Genomic DNA, 21,559 nt, shown 5'->3' on the forward strand with positions numbered 1-21,559 from the left:
GACCAGGCTAGCTGCAGGAGGCTCGGAGCACAGCTGCCTTCCTCCCTGTCGCCAGGTCTGCACCCCAGAACCCCGAGCAGGGCGCGCGCGCACGTCACAGCCTTTGCCTACTTGCTGATCCACCGCAGCATCTCAGGACAGGTGTCCAAGCGCGCTGGTGGGGATGTGCGGCAGCACTCTGAGGGTCCGTGAGCTCGGAGTCCAAGCCCGTCACCACCAGTCCCGTCGTCCGCCAGCACCGACGCCACCCGTCACCGCCCCATCGTCCTCAGAAAGGGTACGAGCGCCTTCCATTCCGAAAACAGAACTCCGCCCTGAATTCTGAGGAAGGCTGTCCCCCTGACCACCGGACACACCCCGGGTGACCCGCAGACCAGAGAATGAACCGGGGGTGTGCTAGCTTAACCTGCTAACCCGATTCTCGAAGGTCGCAAAGAGGTGTCACTTGTGGGGCTCTTCCCTCTGCGCAGCACCATTAACCAGGCAGTGCACAGAACATGGCCACGCTGTCTGAGCAACAGAGCAGCCCCCGCACCGCACGAGGTCGGTAGTTCCACGTTCCAGAGCATCTGGAACAGCGAGGCCCGGGGCGGGGGAAGCAGGGAAAAGGGTGGGGAGCCCGGGGGAGGACCCCGGGGGAGGCCGGGGGGGGCACCGACGGGGGAAACGGGCGCACAAGGACCCGAACGGTGTCGGGGGGTGGGGGCGAAAGGCGGGGAGGGGTGCCCCGGGGGAGAGTCGGGCGCTCACGGACACCCACCCGGCGCGCGGGGGTGGTGTGGGCACAGGCGGGGGAGCCCACCGCCCGGCCAGCCCGCCGTCCGCCGGCGCCCACACCGCCTACCCGGCCCGCATCCCCGGAAGGATACAGGTCGGCGGCAGGCCGGCGGCGCCCGCGGCCCAAGCGGGGGATGAGGAGCGCTCCGTCGCCGGCGTCCGACGTCTCGGGGCCCCGTCCCCGTTCCACGGCCGAGCTCCGGGCGCCCGGCCTCCAAGCCAGCATCTTTCAGCTCCGCGCCGCCTCTCGGCCCGCCGCTGGCGCCTCCGTCATGGCAGCCTCGGCCTCGTCCTCGGGCCTCCGTCCACTCCGTCTCTCGGGCTTCGTGTCACGGGCGCGGAAGGCTTGGCCGCGGCAGCCCCGGTTCCCGAGCGGCAGCGACGCTGGCTGTGACGGCTGCGGCGTCGACCTTGCCCTGCAGTGGCGGAGAGGGCAGCCGCGGTCCCGCAGACACCGCCGCCATCTTGGCAACCAACGGACGCCGCGTCCTTGGCGACAGAAACCAGGGCGCCGGGTGGGGCGGGGCTACGCGCCGGACAGCCAATGGCTAGCGTGGGCGGGACCCGGGCTCCCGCGACCGAGTCTGCGCAGGCGCGGGCTTGTCCCTCTGTCAGCGCGGGGCTGAGTCTTCTTTACGCTGAGGCTGTAGTGGTGGGGGTGCGGAGCGGTGGGGGGATGGGTGGGATGGAGTGGGGGCACGGCCGCGGGGGTCGTCTGGATGGTCGATGGAGCACTGGAGCTCGTGGGTCTGGAGCTGGAAGTCCATCTAGCTTCCTGGGGCGGGTCTGGGTCCCCTGCATCTTCCCCGCGCGGGATGCTCTGCAGGGTCCTCCCTGCCCTGTGGCTGCCGGGTCTGCACGCATACCGTCTCGCGTCCCTTTCGCGTCCCTTTCGCGTCCCTTCTGGACGAAGTCCACATCTAAGGTGGAGACCTCCCGGAAGGTGTGCTGGGCGGAGTGGATCTCTGGGCCGCAGAGATTTTGGTTTTGCAAACTGAAAATATAGAAAAGAGGCTGAAATGCAATGAAACGCCGGGACACCTGCACGCCGATGTTTCTAGCAGCAATGTCCACAATAGCCAAACTGTGGAAGGAGCCTCGGTGTCCATCAAAAGATGAATGGATAAAGAAGATGTGGTCTATGTATACAATGGAATTTTCCTCAGCCATTAGAAACGACAAATACCCACCATTTGCTTCGACGTGGATGGAACTAGAGGGTATTATGCTGAGTGAAATAAGTCAATCGGAGAAGGACAAACATTTTATGGTCTCATTCATTTGGGGAATATAAATAATAGTGAAAGGAATAGAGGGGAAGGGAGAAGAAATGGGTGGGAAATATCAGAAAGGGAGACAGAACATAAAGACTCCTAACTCTGGGAAACGAACTAGGGGTGGTGGAAGGGGAGGTGGGTAGGGGGTGGGAGTGACTGGGTGATGGGCACTGAGGGGGGCACTTGACGGGATGAGCACTGGGTGTTATTCTGTATGTTGGCAAATTGAACACCAATAAAAAATAAATTTATTATTTAAGAAAAAGAAAAAAAAAACAAGAAAAGAGGCTGAAACTGTTTGTTGGAACTCAGTATAAAAGAACATATAAATTCCGACTGTGTTAGCCAGGGTTTGTTTGTTATTTGTTTTTTAATGGAAGAACTCTCAGATTGGAAGCAAAATGTACAAACCAAATAAAAATCATCCACCCACCATTGAAATGGCTCTGCCTTTGTGAATCAGGTATGTTCATTTTTAAACTTCAAATAAACTTTTCCAGTTGAAACTACTTAAAACGGTTTTTGCAAAGTTGTATGCAGTTACTCAAATTGAAATGTAATCTGGTGACTGAGATTTTAAAATGCCACAACAAATCCAGCTTTTATTTATTTATTTATGATAGTCACAGAGAGAGAGAGAGGGGCAGAGACACAGGCAGAGCACCGGGAGCCCAACGTGGGATTCGATCCCGGGTCTCCAGGATCGCACCCTGGGCCAAAGGCAGGCGCCATACCGCTGCGCCACCCAGGGATCCCTCCAGTTTTGATTTAACACACAAAACACGTGAGCTTCCTTCAGGACAAAGCCAAGACAATAGAATATATAACTTTTAGCAGGGAAAGGCCAAAGGTGTATCCATAGACCATTGGCTATCTTGGCAAGTTTTAAACTGGCCTAGCCACGACATTGACCTTGATTCTATTCCCATTGCTATCATCACAGTTCTGTTTCCCTGGGGCTATTCAGAAGATTTTTTTTTTTTTTTTAATTTGAGAGAGTAAGAGACAGAAAGCACAAATGAGGGGAGTAGTAGAGGGAGAGGGGAAAGCAGACTCCTCACTGAGCAAGGAGCCCCATTTCCGGACTTGATATCAGGACCCTGAGATCACAACATGAGCTGAAGCCAGACATTCAAGTGACTGAGTCAGTCAGGCACCCTAGAAACGCCCTAGAAGTGTTCAGAATTTTAAACCTTGAACCAGTGAAAGGTGTTGATGAATGGTTGTGGGCAAGTGGGTGAAATGGTTGTGTTCCAAGTAAGGGGAAAAAAAAGTCAAATGTAACTCTGTGATTTGGGGCTGGACCAAGCAGATGAAGGGCGTTGCTGTTTCCTAAAATGGGGAGGGACAGGCTGAAGGCACAAAGAGTAAGATTTGGGTTTCAGACATGACCTAGATAGGAGATGCCTAGGAGACACCCAACTTCATGAACACACATCATAAATTGCTAACAATGTTTATGTAAGAAGCTAATAATAGCCCCTTTATGGTTACAAAGCATGTTCACATTATTTATTTAATCTGAATAGTATAATAACCTTGTGAGTTATGCAAAGCAGCCTGTGGTGGACAATTTCCTGAGCTTTCACTTTCATCTTGGTGGAGGCTATTTTTTTTTTTTTCCATCTTCTGCAAAAGTATTTTCTTGCTCCAGTAAGAATTTCCTGGATTTGTCTCTGGGAAAGCGGTGAACAAAGAATTTTAACATCTGGCTGATTTAAAATGACTGAAATTCTGTCATAATCATTACAATTTCATAAGACTTCAACTAGAAATTTAAGATTAAAGATAAGTGCTCATCTGCTCCTAATACAGATGATAAAGGTCACCGATATTGTCAGCAATGTTAGAGCTGCATTATAGATCAAGCCAAATCATAGAAAATACTAACACCTTACACTGGAGTGCCTAATTTATCCTAGACGCTGTGCTAAGTGCTTATGTATGTAAAATCACTGAATCCTCAGCATAATCCTCCTCCACAAAGGAAGTAGTTAAGCTATGGTAAGATTATATAACTTTGCCAGAGGACCCAGAGCAAAGGTGTTGGGGAACCAAGATTCAAACCAGGTGGTTGGATTGCAGAGCCAGCACCCCCACCATCTCCTGCTGCCCCCAAAGAGGCTCTGAGAGGCAGAGAGAAGAGTGCCTGGGTTTAGACAGTGGGTATGAGGAAGCACAGTCAGAGGGTACATAATTGTTTTAAGACATTATTTCATTAGTATTGGAGTGCCCCAGTCAGCATCACGGGCCCCAGAAACACTGTGGTGTGGTCCCTGCCGCCTAACTCTTGAATGGGAAGAAAGACTCAGGAAAGTCTTGGATCCTTTCATTTTATTTAATTGTAGCATGGTGACTATTTAGGCATGTTTATATAATGAAGAGAAGGAATCGTGTTTGGGAGTATTTGGAGACTATTACAGACTGCTCAGTCAGCTCTCAATGGTGGTATTTTTCAATAGTGATGGTTCCCTTACAGTCAGAATGTTTGAAGTTTTAGTAATATATATGTAAAACATACAGAGTGCTAGGAATTTGGCATTTATGTGATTAATACAACCACCACCGATAGCTAAATTCGGAGGAAGCTTACTTTACATCCGAATTAGCTGCCCTGATGTCCACATTGACTACATTTCTGCTTAGCATTTTGTAAAAACAGTTTCAATATAACATCCTTTCTGTTTCATCATTCATGTCTCCTTCTTTACTATTTTTATACAAACTAGTTTCCAATTACTGAGGGATATTTTATCAAAGGTGTTTTTCCCAAGGCCCCCCAAAATCCAACTCATAATCATTAGGTGGGCTTATAAATTCATGCTTTATTTACTTATGTATCTAGTTACTGCCTATATTCTAAAAGCAGGCATGTAGTGATTTTAAAAAGTTTGTGTAACTTAAAAATGACAGGATCTCTACAAGCTACCTTGTTTTTCATATGAAGGGTGTTGTTTCAAAGGAGCACAGAAACCAGTCAGTATTGGCTTCTGTTTTTGTTGTACACCTTCCAGGAGCTTTTAACTGAAGACTCTGCCCGCACTTCTTTCCACACAGAGCTTACTGGTATTTGAAGAAGTGTTTCATTTCTCCAGGAAGAATATGATGTATCTTTCTCAAGCTTCACTTTTATTCTTAAATACACTTATTTTAATTTGTGGAGAAGTTATACAAGGTAATTGTGTACATCATTCTACGGTAAGAATTTTAGCAATATTATTTTAGCTAGAAGTATGATTATATATCTCCAGGAAGATATATATTAAAAGTTTGAAAAGATTAATTGTGTTATCCAATACAATTATGGAAAATTAGAGTGTTTATTTAGAAATGCTGAGACTCTGCTTAATTTATATTATTATTTTTTTAATTTATATTATTTTTAAACTTAGGAAACCGTAAACTGAGGATTCACCCTTAACACATTTCTTCTGAAAAAAATTTTAAAGAAATTACAGGCCTAGGTTAAAAAGTAGCCGGCAACTTTCCAGTTAACTTTGATAATGAAATATCTGATAGGTAATAAAATATTTGCTTTGCTATTTAAAAAATAAATATTCTATAAGTTTATATTTAAAATACAGTCTTGTGAGTGGTTATCTAGGAAATTAGAAAATTTTATTTATTACAATGTCAGAGTGACACCTAATAAAGTGTATGCAATACTCTGAGTAGATGGGGATTGGATCTGTACATATTTAAATATTGGTTTATCATTTTAAATGTTATACAACGTATTTACCATGGTATCTATACCAGATTCCAAAGTTCCAAGGTTAAAGGAAGAATAAATTTTAGGAAAGCTACAGAAATATTAATAATATAATTCTCTAAAATACTGAAACTTTAAAAATCTTATTTAGATCTGAAAAAAACATAGTTGTCACATAGGTTTTTGAAAACATTTACTATGCCAATTATTACAGGAGTTGAGAGGAAAGAGCAAGGAGTTACAAATAGGTCTATGTAACAAAATGCCAGCATCTTATTGGGCAAATACCTTTTATCATATGATTAGCTCTTTACCTTTCTCTCAATACCTAGGTCAAAGGAAGGTAAAACTTGTTTCTATTTTCTTTTAATTAACAGTCATTTAAAGTAGGTAACTTCTACCAAACACTGTTTTAATATTGGAAAGCCAATAGTTACCAACAGAAATAAATAGCTTTGGAATGGTAGCTGTAGTTGGCTCTTCATGATGACATCTGTTATTGATTTTGCAAAGCAAAATTCCATGCTTTTTTACTGTTATCACCAATGAGTACTTTACCCTTCAAATCTGTAAATACCTTTACTTATGCCAAAGCGACAAGCCTTCCACAATCCCCTTCCCTCCCCCAATTCCTAATAGCTGGTGGCAGAAAGTCCATTTGGCACAGAGGTGTAGGCATCTCAGGGAACCTTCTTAGCCATGTTCATGGAACTTCAGACTGCCGGATGCCTGGATGAGGGATAGCATGTGTTCAACATGGAAACATGCCACAGTTAAAGGTCAAGGCCATGGAGCCATGTTACAGAAAGTAGAGCCTAACTAGATCCTTTTGGAATTGGAAAACAAAAAGGCAGAGCAAAAATACTGAATAAACATATGCTTTTTGTTCATACCTAAAATTTACCTGTAAGGTTTATTTGTAGAAGTTTAACTGAATGGCTCATTGTTTTTTTCTAACGATCACCCTTGTGTGTGTCCTGAAATTTCACCTTTTCTGTGTATCTTCTTATTTATTATGTATTAGGTCATATAACATACTTCATGTATTCCTTTCTTATTTCTATTTTTCAATGTAAAGGATTCTCCAGTAGTTAATATTGTAGAAGACGTATCTAATGCAAAAGATGAGAATAAAAGTAATGATACTGTTTGTAAGGAAGACTGTGAGGAGTCATGTGATGTTAAAATTAAAATTACACGAGAAGAAAAACATTTCATGTGTAGTAAGTATTAAAAATGACTGCAACTATAAGGGTATATGATTTATTATTTCTAGGTTATGCATACAAGGAAATATACCTTACCTTTGTTTGGGTCATTTTATATGTACCTTGATCATCCTAGGCCAGAGGCTGCCTGTTTTTAGCACGTAGTAGGTGCTTAGTAAGTATTTGATGAATAAACGAATGAATCCTTGTATGTCACCCTGTGGCATCAGCTGACCACCGAGGGCAGGGGCAAGCCAGAGGGCACTGACAATTGTGTTTTATCAACCCATCAAAGGCTACTTTCGGGCTTCCATCTGAGCCACTAGAAAATGGCTCCTTAGTTTTGAGTAGGGAATTCATTAATACTGAATAGCTGTACAATAGGCATATTACCAAGTCAGCCAATTTATGTAGCAAAGCATAAAAACAAACTTTCAAAGTCTTGGTTTTTGTTTACAGCTCTTTAGTAATGGTGCAGGGATTTTTATGGTCTATGACATGCACACGGGGGGTGGGGGTGGGATGAAGAAGGGGAATGGAAAGGAAGGGGGTGATGACCTGATTCAGCTCCTACGGATGGAAACAGTAGGCCAGGATGTGCAACATAAGCATCTCTGGGCCCTCAGGTTGGCAAGTGCCCCATAGGTCCCTTAGACAGATACCTAACTCCAGGAGGAATCTAACAGACATTGAGAGTCCCAGAGTAAAAGTGGAATGAAGCTGGGAGTGGGGATAGATCTCAAAGATTATGAATGTGATTCTGCTGTGAGAGTGAAAATTAGGAATATAGAAATAATCTTTTAAAGAATAATGCATGTGATACTGTGAAGATGCTTTTGTAATAAAGGATCATCACTATATTTAGTCTGGGAAATATATGATAGTCCACGATTATCTCCTGATTTTGAGGGTTGTGCTATATAGAATGTCTTTGGTATAAGAAATACAGACTGAACCATCCAGGGACATCATGGCAGCATGCTCTGAAATGATTTAGGAGAAGTTATTTGTACTCTTCTGGCAACTCTTCTATGAATAAGATTGCTTTTAAAATAAGAAAAACATTTTAAAAAGGAAAATATATAGAAAAGTTCAATCAGAAACCAACCAACCAAAATTGTGACTAAATAAAAAAAAAAAACTGTGACTTATTGTTTGTGTATATGTGTGTTTGGCATTTGTTTATATAAAAATACATAGCATTAAAAAAAGAAAAAATACATAGCACTAATAGAACAAATTAAAATTTATTTAAGATTTATTTTGAAAATTACCTTGCATGATATGGATTATTGCCTTTTCCTTTCTTATATGGTAAAAATTGAGGACCCTTGGACCTCCTGCTTTTGTATCTCTTATCTTACAAAGTGAGAATTAATATTCAGAATGTTGTCTCTCTGTTACATCAGATTAAATTATTTGGGGATAATCTAAACTATTAGAAAGCACAGTTTCATTAAGATCATTGAAACAGTTGTTCCCTTTGTTAGTCCCGTGTTAAAAATTATACTAACTGGAATATTTAGATAGATTGAGATATTATTGTGTCTACATATTAATCCAAAATCATGTACAATTATTTTTCACTCTAATTATTTTCTCTAACAATGTAATATTTAGCAAACACTTTTTTATTATAATTTAAGGAAATTTGCAAAGTTCTATTGTTTCCTACACACGAAATACCAAAAAGCTGCTAAGAAATATGATGGATGAGCAACAAACTTCCTTGGATTATTTATCCAATCAGGTACGGATCTTTTCTATTGCGTTGTTTTGTACATATATATCGATAGTATTAGAGGCACAACTATATGATTTTTTAATGGGTTCACATCCAGACATGTGTTGCTTACTCTATTAGAGGCATCATAGCAATCCTTAGGCAAATACAAAGTCACTTGGAGAGGGTGCAGTGTGGTGGCAGATTTACAGGGACAAGTGACTCTTCTTTTTAAAGATTTTATTTATTTATTCATGAAAGACACACAGAGAGAGGCAGAGACACAGGCAGAGGGAGAAGCAGGCTCCCCGCAGGGACTTGATTCCAGGATCCTGAGATGACACCCTGAGTCGAAGGTACATGCTCAACCACTGAGCCACTCAGGTGCCCCTACAGGGACAGCTGACTTAAAGAAGTAGGCCCTCAGTGGCGCCCCACCCTGGAGCCCTGCAGCGTGAGAGCTGGACCAGGTTGGCAGGTGTGAGCCACCTGCAGCGACCCTACCTGTGGCAGTGCCTGGGTGGCCTTGCAGCAGGGGCCCAGGATGTAGTGTGGGGCAGTAGGTATTGCCATATATTGCAGAGCGGAGTTTGTAGGAGGCTTGTGGATGCCAGCTGTAGAATTCAGTGGAGGGAGTTTTGTTCAGATATAAAATGCTTTAAAGGTGGTGTCTGTGTGTTCAGGTTAATGAGCTCATGAACCGGGTCCTCCTTCTGACCACAGAAGTTTTCAGAAAGCAGCTGGAGCCTTTGCCTCACAGGCCAGTTCAGTCTCATGGTGAGAAATTTGCTATTTCAGACTTTTCATACTTGTCTTCAAATTTTCCTGGATGGAAAAACAAACAAACAAACAAACAAACAAACAAATTTTCCTGGATGGGTTGGTGCATTTAGAGGTTTTGTTTATAAAATACAGCTCGCTATTATCTAACAGCCTAGAGGGGCACAACTTGCTGGTAGGCAGACTTCAACCCAGACAGATGTTCTTTCCAAAGCTAGGAAAGTTTTCCAGTGTCTAAAAGCCACAGCTGCACACACATCCTGAATCTGTTGCAAATGGCAGTTTTATGGAAGTTGTTTCTGGACTGTCCTTTACATTTTATTCACAATTAATCTTCAGTTAGAAGAAAAGAAAATTTCAGAGTTCTTTTCACCTGTAAAAAGTATTTTTGATATGTTCCAAATATTTCAAATTGGGACATAAAATTTGAAAAGAAAAAGAAACTTAAGACAGAAATAAAGTGGAATCTAGAGCTTTTTGTAATAATATACAGTGTAGTAATTCCAAGAGGCCTACATTTCTAAGAAAAATATTGTATTGATCTTTCAAATATGAATTAATGCCAGAGTTCCAAGTAAAAAAATATTATTGAGAGCCTAGGGTGTGATCTTTCTTCCTTACAAAGGGAAGGAAAGAAACAATTACTGAGAATCTCCTAAGTGTCAGGTGTAAGATGGGCACTTCCATATGTTATTTTATTTTGAATTATTTTATTGTACCTCATGTATCTCTAAGGCCAGACCACTTGCCTCCCCATAACTCATGCAGTTTCCTCATTGAAAACTGGTAGTACTTACCTGATGCAGTTGTTGCAAGGATTACATGACTAAGCACGTGAAAATCTCCTCAAATATTGCCTGATGCACAGATGATAGGAGGGTTTGCTGTGAAAATGATCATCATCAGAGGAGGAATAGGCAGCCCAGGAAAAGTTAAATAATGTGTTCACATTTATTTGGATGGTGATGGCGGAGAGTGTATTCTAACCCAGATCAGTCCTCTCTTGTGGACTTCTATCATATCTCTGAGCATAAAGTTATAAAAGAATGTCTCTTAGCCTTTCAGAACAAAGGCAATAAATCTATATCTTCTGGAAATAAAGGGGAAAGCAAACAATCTTTTACAGCTAATTTTTTGTAGACAACATTTTCTAGATATGTACTGTGTGCCAGGCACTGTGCTAAGTGCTTTACAAAATGTCTTACCATGTAAAGTTGCCACAATGACACTACAAATTAGGCAGTATTACTATAAGGATAGAAGCGGAAAACCTAGCCAAGGATTCTCAGCTGCTCCTTAGAGGGCTGGGACTCTAACCCAGGCTTCTGGCTCTGGAGTCTCAGGCTTTCATGTGTTTGTTTCTCTGGGTAATAAATCACGTGTGCTCGCTTCGGCAGCACATATACTAAAATTGGGTAATAAACCACGTAAAGGTTGCATTCTATTACATTTATAAAGATAATACAAGGTAAAGTATCTTAGAATCCAATGTAATATCCATATCCACACCATGTTTATAATCCCCTGGGAAGTGGGATGCTTTGGAGAGGGTGATTGCAGGCGCTACAGTTCTAACTATTGGCTCAGAGCAGACTCTGGCCTCAAGCATAATTTCTTCATGCTGAAGAAAGTGATTTCCCGTACTCTCCCTTTGGCTCTTGTCATAGTGGTTCCCAACTAGAGTCTCTGAAGTTTCCAATAGTCAAGGATGTGTCACTTACAGCTAATCTACTTATTCATCTGGTTTATCCTTCCCATTCATACATATTTACTTTACACATTATGCACCCCCAAGCAAGCCTAGATTCCTGAAAGAGCATTATTTATTGGACTAGAGAATGCATCACTATGAAATAAATTAAATAAATGAATCCAAATGGAACATTTAAGCAGTATGGAGTACTAATCTCTCTCTCACTGTTAGAACAGTGTTATTATTGATGAAGGTTGATTGCAACATGAATTCCTTAATCCCATTTCTTTTGTGTATTTTCTCTGTTTTCTAAAATTGAAATCATTCTTCATTTCTAAGAAGTTAAAGTTATCATATTGTTAATGGAAATTATGCTCATAATTTCAAATAGTGCTATCAGATCTCTACAGTAAAATGATTAAGCCTTAACGTACACTTGAAAATATCCTAAATAACAAATTTTACTTTTCTAGGTTTAGATTGCACTGATATTAAAGATTCCCTTGGCTCTGTCACCAAAACACCAAGTGGCTTATATATAATCTACCCGGAAGGATCCAGTTACCCATTTGAGGTAAAGTTTTTCCTTATTATATGAAACAGGATAAGCAGTCTATTTAATTAATATTAAATTTTAATTGTTTTAATTTTTTTTGAAAATTTTAAGATAAACTGGTAGAAGTTCCAGTTTCAAAATTTTGGTTTTCTGAAATTCTCTGCCCAAACCACAAACCTGTAAGAACTTGAGACTCTTTCACTTTTCCATTTGAGATTTCATGTTTAAACTCTGAAGTAAATCCATATGGTGTAAGATCTTATATTATCTTTACAGTAAGCAGAAATATGCATACAAATGCCTGCTTTCATTAGCATGTGGATATTAGAAAGTAGTAGGGTGCTCTGCCTTGGTGCTTGCTAAAAAGTCTCCAATTTCTCTTCCTCTGAAGGTGACAAATGATTTTATGTGATTATATAATAAATTAATAATAAAAACCTTTCACTAAAGTATGAGGCAGATTGAGAAAATCTTTTTTAAATTAAAATAATTTTTAAATTGAATAAAATAAACTATCCTCATGTCTATCTATGATTTCTGGAAGAAATTTCTATCAGAAATTCTCTGTTATTGACAAGATTATTTAGCCTAGTAATATTACATATACAATAACATATACATTACTTATATATAATATTGTTTGTTTACTCTTTGTGTATAAGAAAGTTCATGATGTCACTATCACACCTTATTGGTAATCTTCATTACACAATAAAATAATTTTTCTACTGAGTAGATATGCCAGTTTCTCATCTTGAAATCACTAAATTATATGGCTTTTTTACTAACATTATTTTTGACATCTATTAACAAGGTGTCAAAAAATTGGGATTTAGGTGGGAAATAATTTTAAAATTACCTAACTTGCTTCACTTACAGATTCAAAAAGAACCCTGAACATATGTGGAGAGGGAAGTCTTCTAATTTTTCAAGAATGTGTTGTGAAATTACCTTTTGAGGTCGTGGGAAGGTGTTGATTCCCTACCTTCCTCCACACTGCCATTCTCTGTGGGCAGGCAGTTTCTGATGGGGATGATTGCTTGCATTTTGTCCTCTGGGTTGGGTCCCTCAGTAGTCCTCGCAGGGGTATTGAGCAGGTGCCAACAGGGGCTTCCAGGAATACCTGCTGAGGTGGGCATAGAGCAGACCTTTCTGTCTGCTGACCCCAGTCTGAACACAGGCCTTTCAGGTGTCTGGAGGAAAGTAATCAAAGGCAGGCACACGGGCATATTTAATTAACACTTAAAAATCAGTGTTTTAATTCAAAGGAAAAGTTAATTTGCGAATACCTCATTTTGCTACATCACATTGGTAGCATTACCACTCAACTGAAAAATATCAGTTGAGTTGAGGAATAAGGGGATGACCTCACGATGCTTGAAATGCAACCAACTTACATATGCAAACACATGGCTGACACCAGGGACAGTAATTAGGTTAATGACAAGTTTGTCTTATAACAAACAGCACTATGTCTAGGGATTTACATTTGAATATATTAATAGCATACAATTGCATTGAAACTTTTGGTGGAATGGTTTTCTCTTTCTTTAGGCTTAAGGGTGAAGCATGAGCTTTATGTCAATGAATAAAAATGATAGTATATAATTTTTGTGTTTTCTGGATCTGTTTTAGGTAATGTGTGACATGGATTACCGAGGAGGTGGATGGACCATGATACAGAAAAGAGTTGACGGGATCATTGATTTCCAAAGGCCGTGGTGTGATTATCTGGACGGATTTGGCGACCTTTTAGGTCAAATCTTATTTCTCCTCTTTTTCTTCTTTTTGGGATGACCCCTATAGACCGTTTCTCTGTTAGTCACATCATTAGCAAAAACAGCAATCCTTCCTCTCTCAAATTACTCTCTCTTCACGTCATATTACTTTAGAATGAATGGGTCTTTCGTTGGGATCTGGAAACCCAGATACCTGTTGAAATGGGGTTGAGTGAAAGTTCTGAGGGTCTTTATTAAGTATTTACTGTGTACCCAGCAGAATTCTGGAAGATGCTCTAGAACTATTTGTGGAATGAAACGTTGTGTGGGGGGCAGGGTTGTCACAAACCTTGAAATACTTGGCGTGTGCGCTGTGTCTACGAGCATGCAGAACTGAGGTGTGTGGCAGGACAAACTCAAGTTACATGACCTGGGAGTAGTATTTTATTAAAATATCAATAAAAATCACTATGCTCAAAATTTGAAAACTGTAAACCCCAAAAGAATTCTAAAATCTATGACAGTATTACTTTTGCTGGCAAATAGAAATGCTGGTATTTCTGAACACTGCAGAATTGTAACTTTGTTGGAAGTTTTACATTTTCATCATTTTTGTGCTGTTATTTTAGGTTACTGTTGTTTTAATTCAAAAGCCTTAACATCCCATAATAACATCATCTCAGGATTTAGTAAATGGTGGTGTTAGTTCTGTTGCTATAATCCCTGCTGCATGCTAATGAATTTAGAAAGGATGTGAAATGTAATGAGGTCTGATGAACACGGCTAGATTACTACCGGGTCATGGAGTGCATGAACTCATGTATTGTGTGTTCTCAGCATTATCTCTAATTTTCTGCCATGTGCTACCTCCTGATTTTGGTGGTCACAGATCTACAGACTGAATTGCCATCTTCCTTACTTTATGCTTTTTTCAATGGGGAAATTATCTGAGTTTTTCTTTTTTTTTTTTTTAATTATCTGAGTTTTGAGACAAAGGTCCTCAGGCAGGCATACTTCATGTTCAAGTACAGACTGTACTTGATATATTTTTTAAAATAAACTTGGAATTAAGGAAAATATATTGTTACTTTATTAGGGCTTGGGTAGAGGGGCAAGATGGCAAAGATACTTAAAATGGAGGGTCGTGGGCTGGACCCACCTTAGCTCTTGTACCCCGTTCTTTTCACTTCTAAGGGGGTGTGCAGTTGGGGTGACCATTCATCCCTGGGGGGGACATGGGATCTTAGCTAGAGGTTGACCGATGTGAGTGTTGGCACACTGTCCCCCAAACTCTTTGAGGTTTGTTTCCACAATACCCTGTACTTCCTTCTGTAATCTTATGATACAGCTGGAGGAATGTGTTTTAGGGCAGAGGCTGTGCCAGGGTGGGCAGGGGAAGGTACAAAGCCATCAGCTGGAACATGCAAAGGGTCAGCAGCCAGAACACTGAGTTCCCCAATTCATCCTGGAATTCATTTTCATCCGTTTCATTCCATCACACTTCCATTCATAGGTAACTGACACACTGCATTATAATGAAGAAATGTTTATTCACAGAGCATCATTCTGAAAGAAAAAGTAATTTCAGCTGAGCCTTTTCAGAAAAATCTTTTTTTAGGAGCTGGTGATCTGGAGGTTAAAATTCTTAACATTTATAAGTACACATCATTTTGTTACCTGCCATAATATTTCAACAGCTTTTTTGTTGACATATCTTAAGGTAAATCTTGAAATTTTACTTAGTCATTAAATGAATTTTTGAATTTATTTTGGTGAGATAAAAATATCTCACAGTCTAGTTATCCCCAGTCTAGAGAAGTAGAAGTGGGAAGATTACATATATATGATATGTAATCATATATATGATATGTAATTACATATATCATATATATGTAATTTTTGTAAATTAGGCAAACACTGATAATTCAAGCTAGGGCTATATAGTCTCTCAAATAATTTATGTGGGACATTTCAATGTTAAAAACTAAACAACTCCAAACATTCAATAATAAAGGGTTGTATTAAAATATATATATTAGTTGTATTAAAATATATTAAAAAACTTTTTTTTTAACAGGCGAATTTTGGCTAGGACTAAAAAAGATTTTTTACATAGTAAATCAGAAAAATACCAGTTTTATGCTGTATATTGCATTGGAATCTGAAGATGACACATTTGCTTATGCATCATATGATAACTTTTGGCTAGAAGATGAAACAAGATTTTTTAAGATACACTTAGGACGGTATTCAGGAAATGCTGGTAAGTTTTTTATTCCTCAAATTATTCAGGATATTTAAATATAGCTGACTCAGTATTAGGAGAAGATAAAGTAATGCATTTCTCTTGGTCTAGGATACATAACTGATAACAAATAGATTAGAAGAGAGAAAACTGAGCTTTGAAGCTGCTATGATCATTGAACCACTTTATGATTTTGAAGAGCTTATATTCTTTAAAACTATGTTATGGGTTAATTACAATTAACTCTTCAGAGTAGAGTCTGTGGAGAAGGCTGGGAAGGAATTGCTGACATTTTCATGTTCTGAGAGGTTGCATTTAGAAATCAGAGTTTTTTGAGCTGATCTCCACTCTTCTCACTTTCCAGGTAAAGGAGCCTAAAAAATTAAGTGACTTGCCCGTGAGTCCCAGGTCATCACACTTGACCCAGGGCAAGAAGCCAGGTTGATAGAACAACTAGTTTGGGGTTGTTTTTTCCCACTATGCCTTACTTAGTGCACTCATTTCCAAATAAATTTAATTTTTAAGAACTTCAGAACACTTCATGTTAACTTTATAATTTGATGCTGAAATTTTAAGTTTGAGATGATACCAAATTCAGCTCTCCTACTGTTGCTCATCTTGGTGCTTTATTGTGTATATTTAGTGTTAGAAATCAAAAAATGAGGGAGATGTGTTCCCAGTTCTTTAACTAATTATAATATAGAGGGGGATAAAGAAAACCGAAAATGTGGAATACTGAATACTGATAGAGCTTTGGGGGTTTGAGAGGGGGAGAATGATCCCAGTTGATTGCATCCAGGAAATCTTCCTGGAAGGGTAGTTTCTAACAAGGAGTTAATGTTAGATTCAACGTGGGAAAGTTTTTTGAAAGTATATGCTCCTGCAGAACCCGATTTAGTACGTCTGGGCCCAGGTATTTGTATTCAAAGATGGATATGTTGGCATCCTTATAGTTGAGAACCACTCATCTGTACTTGGAGGAAGGGATAGGCTTTTGGCAGATTAATGTTGGCAAAGACAGCGGCTTGAGTCCCGGCACAGCGGGAGGAAAATGAGCACAAATGTTGCCCAGTTTGGGTGGAGTCCCTGACATCTGAGGGGGTTAGCCTTGGGATTTTAGGGGAAAGTCTGAAATTCAAATCATGATGAAATTTTTAATGCTGCATCTGTAAAGTGTAAAGAACTACCTAAATATGGAAAGTTTGTGTGAGTTTCTCTATTAGACTAAGATCTAGTTAGAGGATAGGATTTACAATGGCACAAATGTTTTCATCACGGAGCCCTCAGACTTTGCCCTCAGAAAATATTCTGCATTTTCCCAATAAGGTTAAGTAATTTTCAACAGATGGCCACATAACACAATCAATATAAAGAAAAGGTGTCAATAGAACATAGAGATAGAACTTGATAAAACTAGGAGGTTAAGAATGATCAGGTACATGGTAGAGGTGAGCTGCAAATCTGATTTTGACCTCAGAGCAAAATAGAAATATGAAATTCAAACATTTGAGCAACACAGTTGTTCCAGGGGGACAAATACTCCTGATTCTAAAACTTGAGAAATCTTTGTTTGGTTTCTCAGAGAAAACCAAGTGTCATGTTCTCTAAGTACACTCATAGGAAGCATGGCAGTGAGTTTTAATGGGCTAGTTATTAAAAACCTATGCATTATATTATACTATGTTATATTATTATTTTTAAGGATTTTATTTGTAAGTAATCTCTGCACCCAATCTGGGACTTGAAGCTACAACCTGAGACCAGTAGTCACATGCTCTACCGACTGAGCCAGCCAGACATCTCGTATGCATTATATTCTAAAAATCGTTTATTAAATGTAACCCAGTGAGAAGCACATATAACATATGATCCTTCTGATGGTTGGTCTTTATCCAGGGAAAGTATCTGTAGAGGGATCATATAATTTAGGCAATGCTCCTTAGGTGTCATGTCTCTCGTCTGAACTTCTGAGAGGTATAGCACTATGTGGGTGTTGAAAATTATATTCTCCCTCAAACACCTGTAATGTTGGCATTTCATTTTCTGTGATGTGCAGAGTAAGAAGCTGTAATAGTCAGCAGAGCTTGAGCATAGCATGGGCCACTGGCACTTAATGAAGTCCTCCAGGCTCCTCGAGTACCTGTCTCAAGAGATGCCAAACATTCAGAGCACAATGAAACAAATGTGGGCTTTGGATTCTTCAGATAGTTCACATAGCTTCACTTTAAGTCAATCTTTCAAACTGATTAGCAAAGGTGTTTTTGTTTTTGTTTTTGTTTTTATTTTGAGAGAGAGTGTGTGTGTATGCACAAGAGTCCGTGGGGAGGGACACAGGGAGAATCTCCAGCAGCGGCCCCCCTGAGCCCGGAGCCCATAGGCCGAGGCCGGGCTCGATCCCATGACCCTGAGATCATGACCTGAGCCCAAACTGAGGGTCAGATGCTCAAAGAACCACCTCATTCAGTCGCCCCCAAATTAGCAAAGTTGACTCATGAGTGAGATCTAGGTATAATGGCATTAATCAGAATCTTCTGTTTAAATGGTTTTAGTAAAACCAGAGTCATGCCTAGCTACTTACTTACATGGGCTGCCTTGGCTGGGATTTGCTCTTGCGGGTTTTTGTGACTGTCAGGGATGCCGTCCCATGCTATCCTGTGTAGGCCTTGTAAACACAGTGTTCCTGTGAGTACTCTCCATGTGCTGGTGGAGAGCCACATCTCAGTAATGAAGCTGATTACATGCTTGAGGCAACTGGGTATTTATATAAATTTGGTGGCCCCTACATGTGTACCTAGAAATGTAAGCAGCTCATGGTGGCAGCTCCCTTTTTACCCATGCCTCTGTATTTGAGTGATGGAGGATGGTGGGGGCATGGAAACTTAGTCTGTACTCTTTATTATTATTTTGTAGAAATCATTCTTTTCTCTTAATTACCAAGTACTGTACACCCTTCCCCAAAGTATGACAGATCTGTACAGCATCATATTTGGCTTAAATTATCTGATTCTGCATAAAGAGCCAAATGCCTGTTTGGATTGTGATTTTATATCAAATGTCCACTCAGAGATGCCCATCATGCTGAGGATTTCATTTCCAGATCTTGGCATATTGCAATCTGGAGGAGAGATTTTATTTTATTTTAATTTTTTAAAAAGATTTTGTTCATAAATTCATGAGAGACACACATACACAGAGAGAGAGGCAGAGAGAGAGAGAGGCAGAGACATAGGCAGAGAGAGAAGCAGACTCCATGCAGGGAGCCCAACGTGGGACTCGTTCCTGGGTCTCCAGGACCAGGCCCGGGGCTGAAGCCGGTGCTAAACCGCTGAGCCACCCAGGCTGCCCTGGAGGAGAGACTTTAATATGATATCTAGTAGAAAATAATTTAAACCTTAGCTCTAGATGTGAAGCTTTGTAACAACAGTCCGGAAAGGTCAGTTAAGGTGACAAAAAGCGCCTTTAAATTTAGTCTTTAAAAATCCCTATTTTCACCAGGTGATGCGTTCCGGGGATCTGGAAAAGAAGAAAACCAAAATGCAATGCCTTTCAGCACCTCAGATGTTGACAATGATGGGTGTCGCCCAGCGTGTCTTGTAGGGGGTCAGTCAGTGAAGAGCTGCAGTAGCCTGAATAACAACACCGGCTGGTGGTTCAACCAGTGTGGTCTAGCGAATCTGAACGGCGTCCATCACTTTCCCAGGAAACTGCTCGCAACTGGGGTTCAATGGGGCACATGGACGAAAAACAGTGCACCTGTCAGGATTAAATCTGTTTCCATGAAGATTAGAAGAACCTACAACCCATATTTTAAGTAATCTTTTTTAAAATTTTAGTGTGTGTTCCAGTTATTTTTGATACTATAGAAAATATTTTACATAGTTTCTCTTTTTACTGGGTTTCAAACATATTAGCCAAAATCTAACTATAGATGACATCTAGATGTTAAGGGTTTAATCAGAGATCTTTAATTTTGTAGAGTTTTCTAAAACATAGCTCAGTGTATGCTTTTTACTAACTACATTAGCAATATGTAATAAAATTTGTTTTAAATGAATTGTACCTTGTTTTCCTGGAGTATGTTGTCCTTTGAAAGCATTGTCCCTTCTCTGGAAAGCACATGTACTATAGTAGATTGTTAGGAAAATTGAAGAGATCATTATGCTTACTTCCATATTCATTCAAAATGGTTAACTCTATAATCCACAGATAATTTCTATTGAAGACCATGATAAGAAATAACTGCACAGATTAATATACACATGGTTTAAATACTTTACTATCTCCAGGTGATTCCACAATATTTTACAGGTAATAAGAGTTGGCTGCACAAATGAAGTCCTTTTTTATCACATTTTGTTGTGGTTAATAATTTAATTCTTGTTTGTAATGAAGTGACTGTGCTTTCCTATCCTGATCACTTGCATTCTAAAACACATTCTTAACTTTGCTAAGCCAGTGGGAATGGTAGAGTCTTCTCTAAGTGAAGGACAACAGAGGAAGAGCCATGACTCTGGTCTAGATGTAGCTCTCGGAAGAAGCATGTCCCCTCCACTATTTCCATGAAGTTGGGAAGAGCTGGAGTGGTGAGTGTCCTATGGGAAAACACAGCAGGGAACATCCTGGCCAAGGGTCAGGTATTGATAAAAGAGACAAGGGGAACAAGGATTAGTATTGAACAGGAAAGTACTTAGTCCAGAGTTAGGGTGATAGGCTGAGGTGGAAAGAAGGCTGAGTTTAAAATACAGTTGCAGACATGGATCTCAAGGGGAAGCACCTGCCTGGGGCTGAGCTTGAGCAGAGCAGAGGATCTGATCTGAGTTCAGGGATGGGCAAAAATGGCATGGTCACCAGACAAGATTGCTTTCATGTGGATGCCTCTCAAAGCTGTGAATGAATCATGTAGAGTCTGCACAGGGTAAGGTCGCAGGAGGGCATGGTTCCTGTGGCCTCCCATGCTTGCATGAGGCACCACTGAGGTTCTGTGTTTTGGAGGAAGACTTCTACCATGTTGAGGGAGCATAGAACAGGGGCCTACTGGCTTTTATTCCCGCAGTGATGGGAGCATTGAAAACCAACTTACCTACAAATTCGGGGAATCATTTTGCTCTGTAGCAAGCTGTGTCTTTCATGTGGATTCTGGACGTTAACATTCTCATGGAGGCTCTGCAGGGCAGTGTCCTGTACCACCTGGCCAAGCCCAGGGGTTTCACATGCTTTCCCACTGCAAAGGCCATGCAGATTGTGGGAACATTGCAAGTAAAAGCAGAATGGAAATAAATGTGGAGACAGTAAGGGAGAGACTCAGAGAACACCAAGGATTTTTTTTTTTTTAATGATTTTATTTATTTGAGAGTGAGAGAGAAAGTAAGTGAGTGAGAGGGATCTGAGCTCCTGCTGAAGCAGGGAGCCAGATGTTGATCTCACGACCCTGAGATCATGATCTGAGCTGAAATTAAACATCTGAGTTGGATGCTTAACCAATGGAGCCCCCCAGGTGCCCCAAGAAATTTTAATTTCTCTGGATCTGGGAGTAGGAAGATACAATTGACTTTGGTTGGCTAAGTGACAATGGCCCCCAGGAAGCCTCCTAAGACCTCAGATCCCATTGCAAAGGAGAAAGTATATTTTGGTGAATAATCTCGAGCTTAAGGCTCCCAGAAAGAAGGCAACCTGACCCCTGTGAGCAACTGAGTGATCAGGACAATTGTCCCTTTCTTGCCATCTACTATCCCAGCAGCACACACGTCTCAGCAGCAGGCAGAAAGGTTGCATCACATGCTGTGACTGAACAGCATCATCACAAATTCATCCTTCCAGGTCTGAGGACTGCCCCAGATAGATTGTCCCCTATAAAAACACACATCCTCAAA

General features: G+C 40.6%; 2 protein-coding genes across 13 annotated transcripts in view; one reads left to right on the forward strand and one right to left on the reverse strand.

The window, feature by feature from the left end:
* The window catches only part of CEP126 (centrosomal protein 126), a 101,371-nt gene extending 100,113 nt beyond the window's left edge, over positions 1–1,258 (reverse strand). For 3 of the 12 annotated variants that reach the window (XM_038536375.1, XM_038536374.1, XM_038536376.1), the window contains exon 1: positions 415–612. In XM_038536375.1, coding sequence (XP_038392303.1) covers positions 415–569 — 155 coding nt within the window. In that variant the 5' untranslated portion in view covers positions 570–612. Of the gene's footprint in view, positions 1–414; positions 613–869 lie in introns of those variants that run through there. The other 9 variants (XM_038536378.1, XM_038536377.1, XM_038536379.1 and 6 more) reach the window with 4 other exon arrangements.
* On the forward strand, positions 41–19,748 carry ANGPTL5 (angiopoietin like 5). Its single transcript, XM_038536381.1, has 9 exons — positions 41–543; positions 5,112–5,252; positions 6,845–6,989; positions 8,621–8,724; positions 9,381–9,474; positions 11,644–11,744; positions 13,362–13,482; positions 15,522–15,707; positions 19,185–19,748. Exons 2-9 carry the CDS (start codon positions 5,157–5,159, stop codon positions 19,502–19,504), a joined length of 1,167 nt encoding a protein of 388 aa, XP_038392309.1. The 5' UTR covers positions 41–543; positions 5,112–5,156; the 3' UTR covers positions 19,505–19,748.
* Positions 19,749–21,559: the final 1,811 nt, after the last annotated feature.

The sequence above is a fragment of the Canis lupus genome, chromosome 5, assembly GCF_011100685.1.
Source record: "Canis lupus familiaris isolate Mischka breed German Shepherd chromosome 5, alternate assembly UU_Cfam_GSD_1.0, whole genome shotgun sequence".
Classification (NCBI taxonomy): Eukaryota; Metazoa; Chordata; class Mammalia; order Carnivora; family Canidae; genus Canis; species Canis lupus.

What these genes read in the sequence shown, in the direction of transcription:
- ANGPTL5 (XM_038536381.1), top strand. Translation starts at nt 5,157, where the DNA reads ATGATGTATCTTTCTCAAGCTTCACTTTTATTCTTAAATACACTTATT. An exon ending in CAGGCCAGTTCAGTCTCATG is followed by an intron (nt 9,475 to 11,643) that starts GTGAGAAATTTG and finishes TTACTTTTCTAG; the next exon opens with GTTTAGATTGCACTGATATT. An exon ending in CGGATTTGGCGACCTTTTAG is followed by an intron (nt 13,483 to 15,521) that starts GTCAAATCTTAT and finishes TTTTTTTAACAG; the next exon opens with GCGAATTTTGGCTAGGACTA.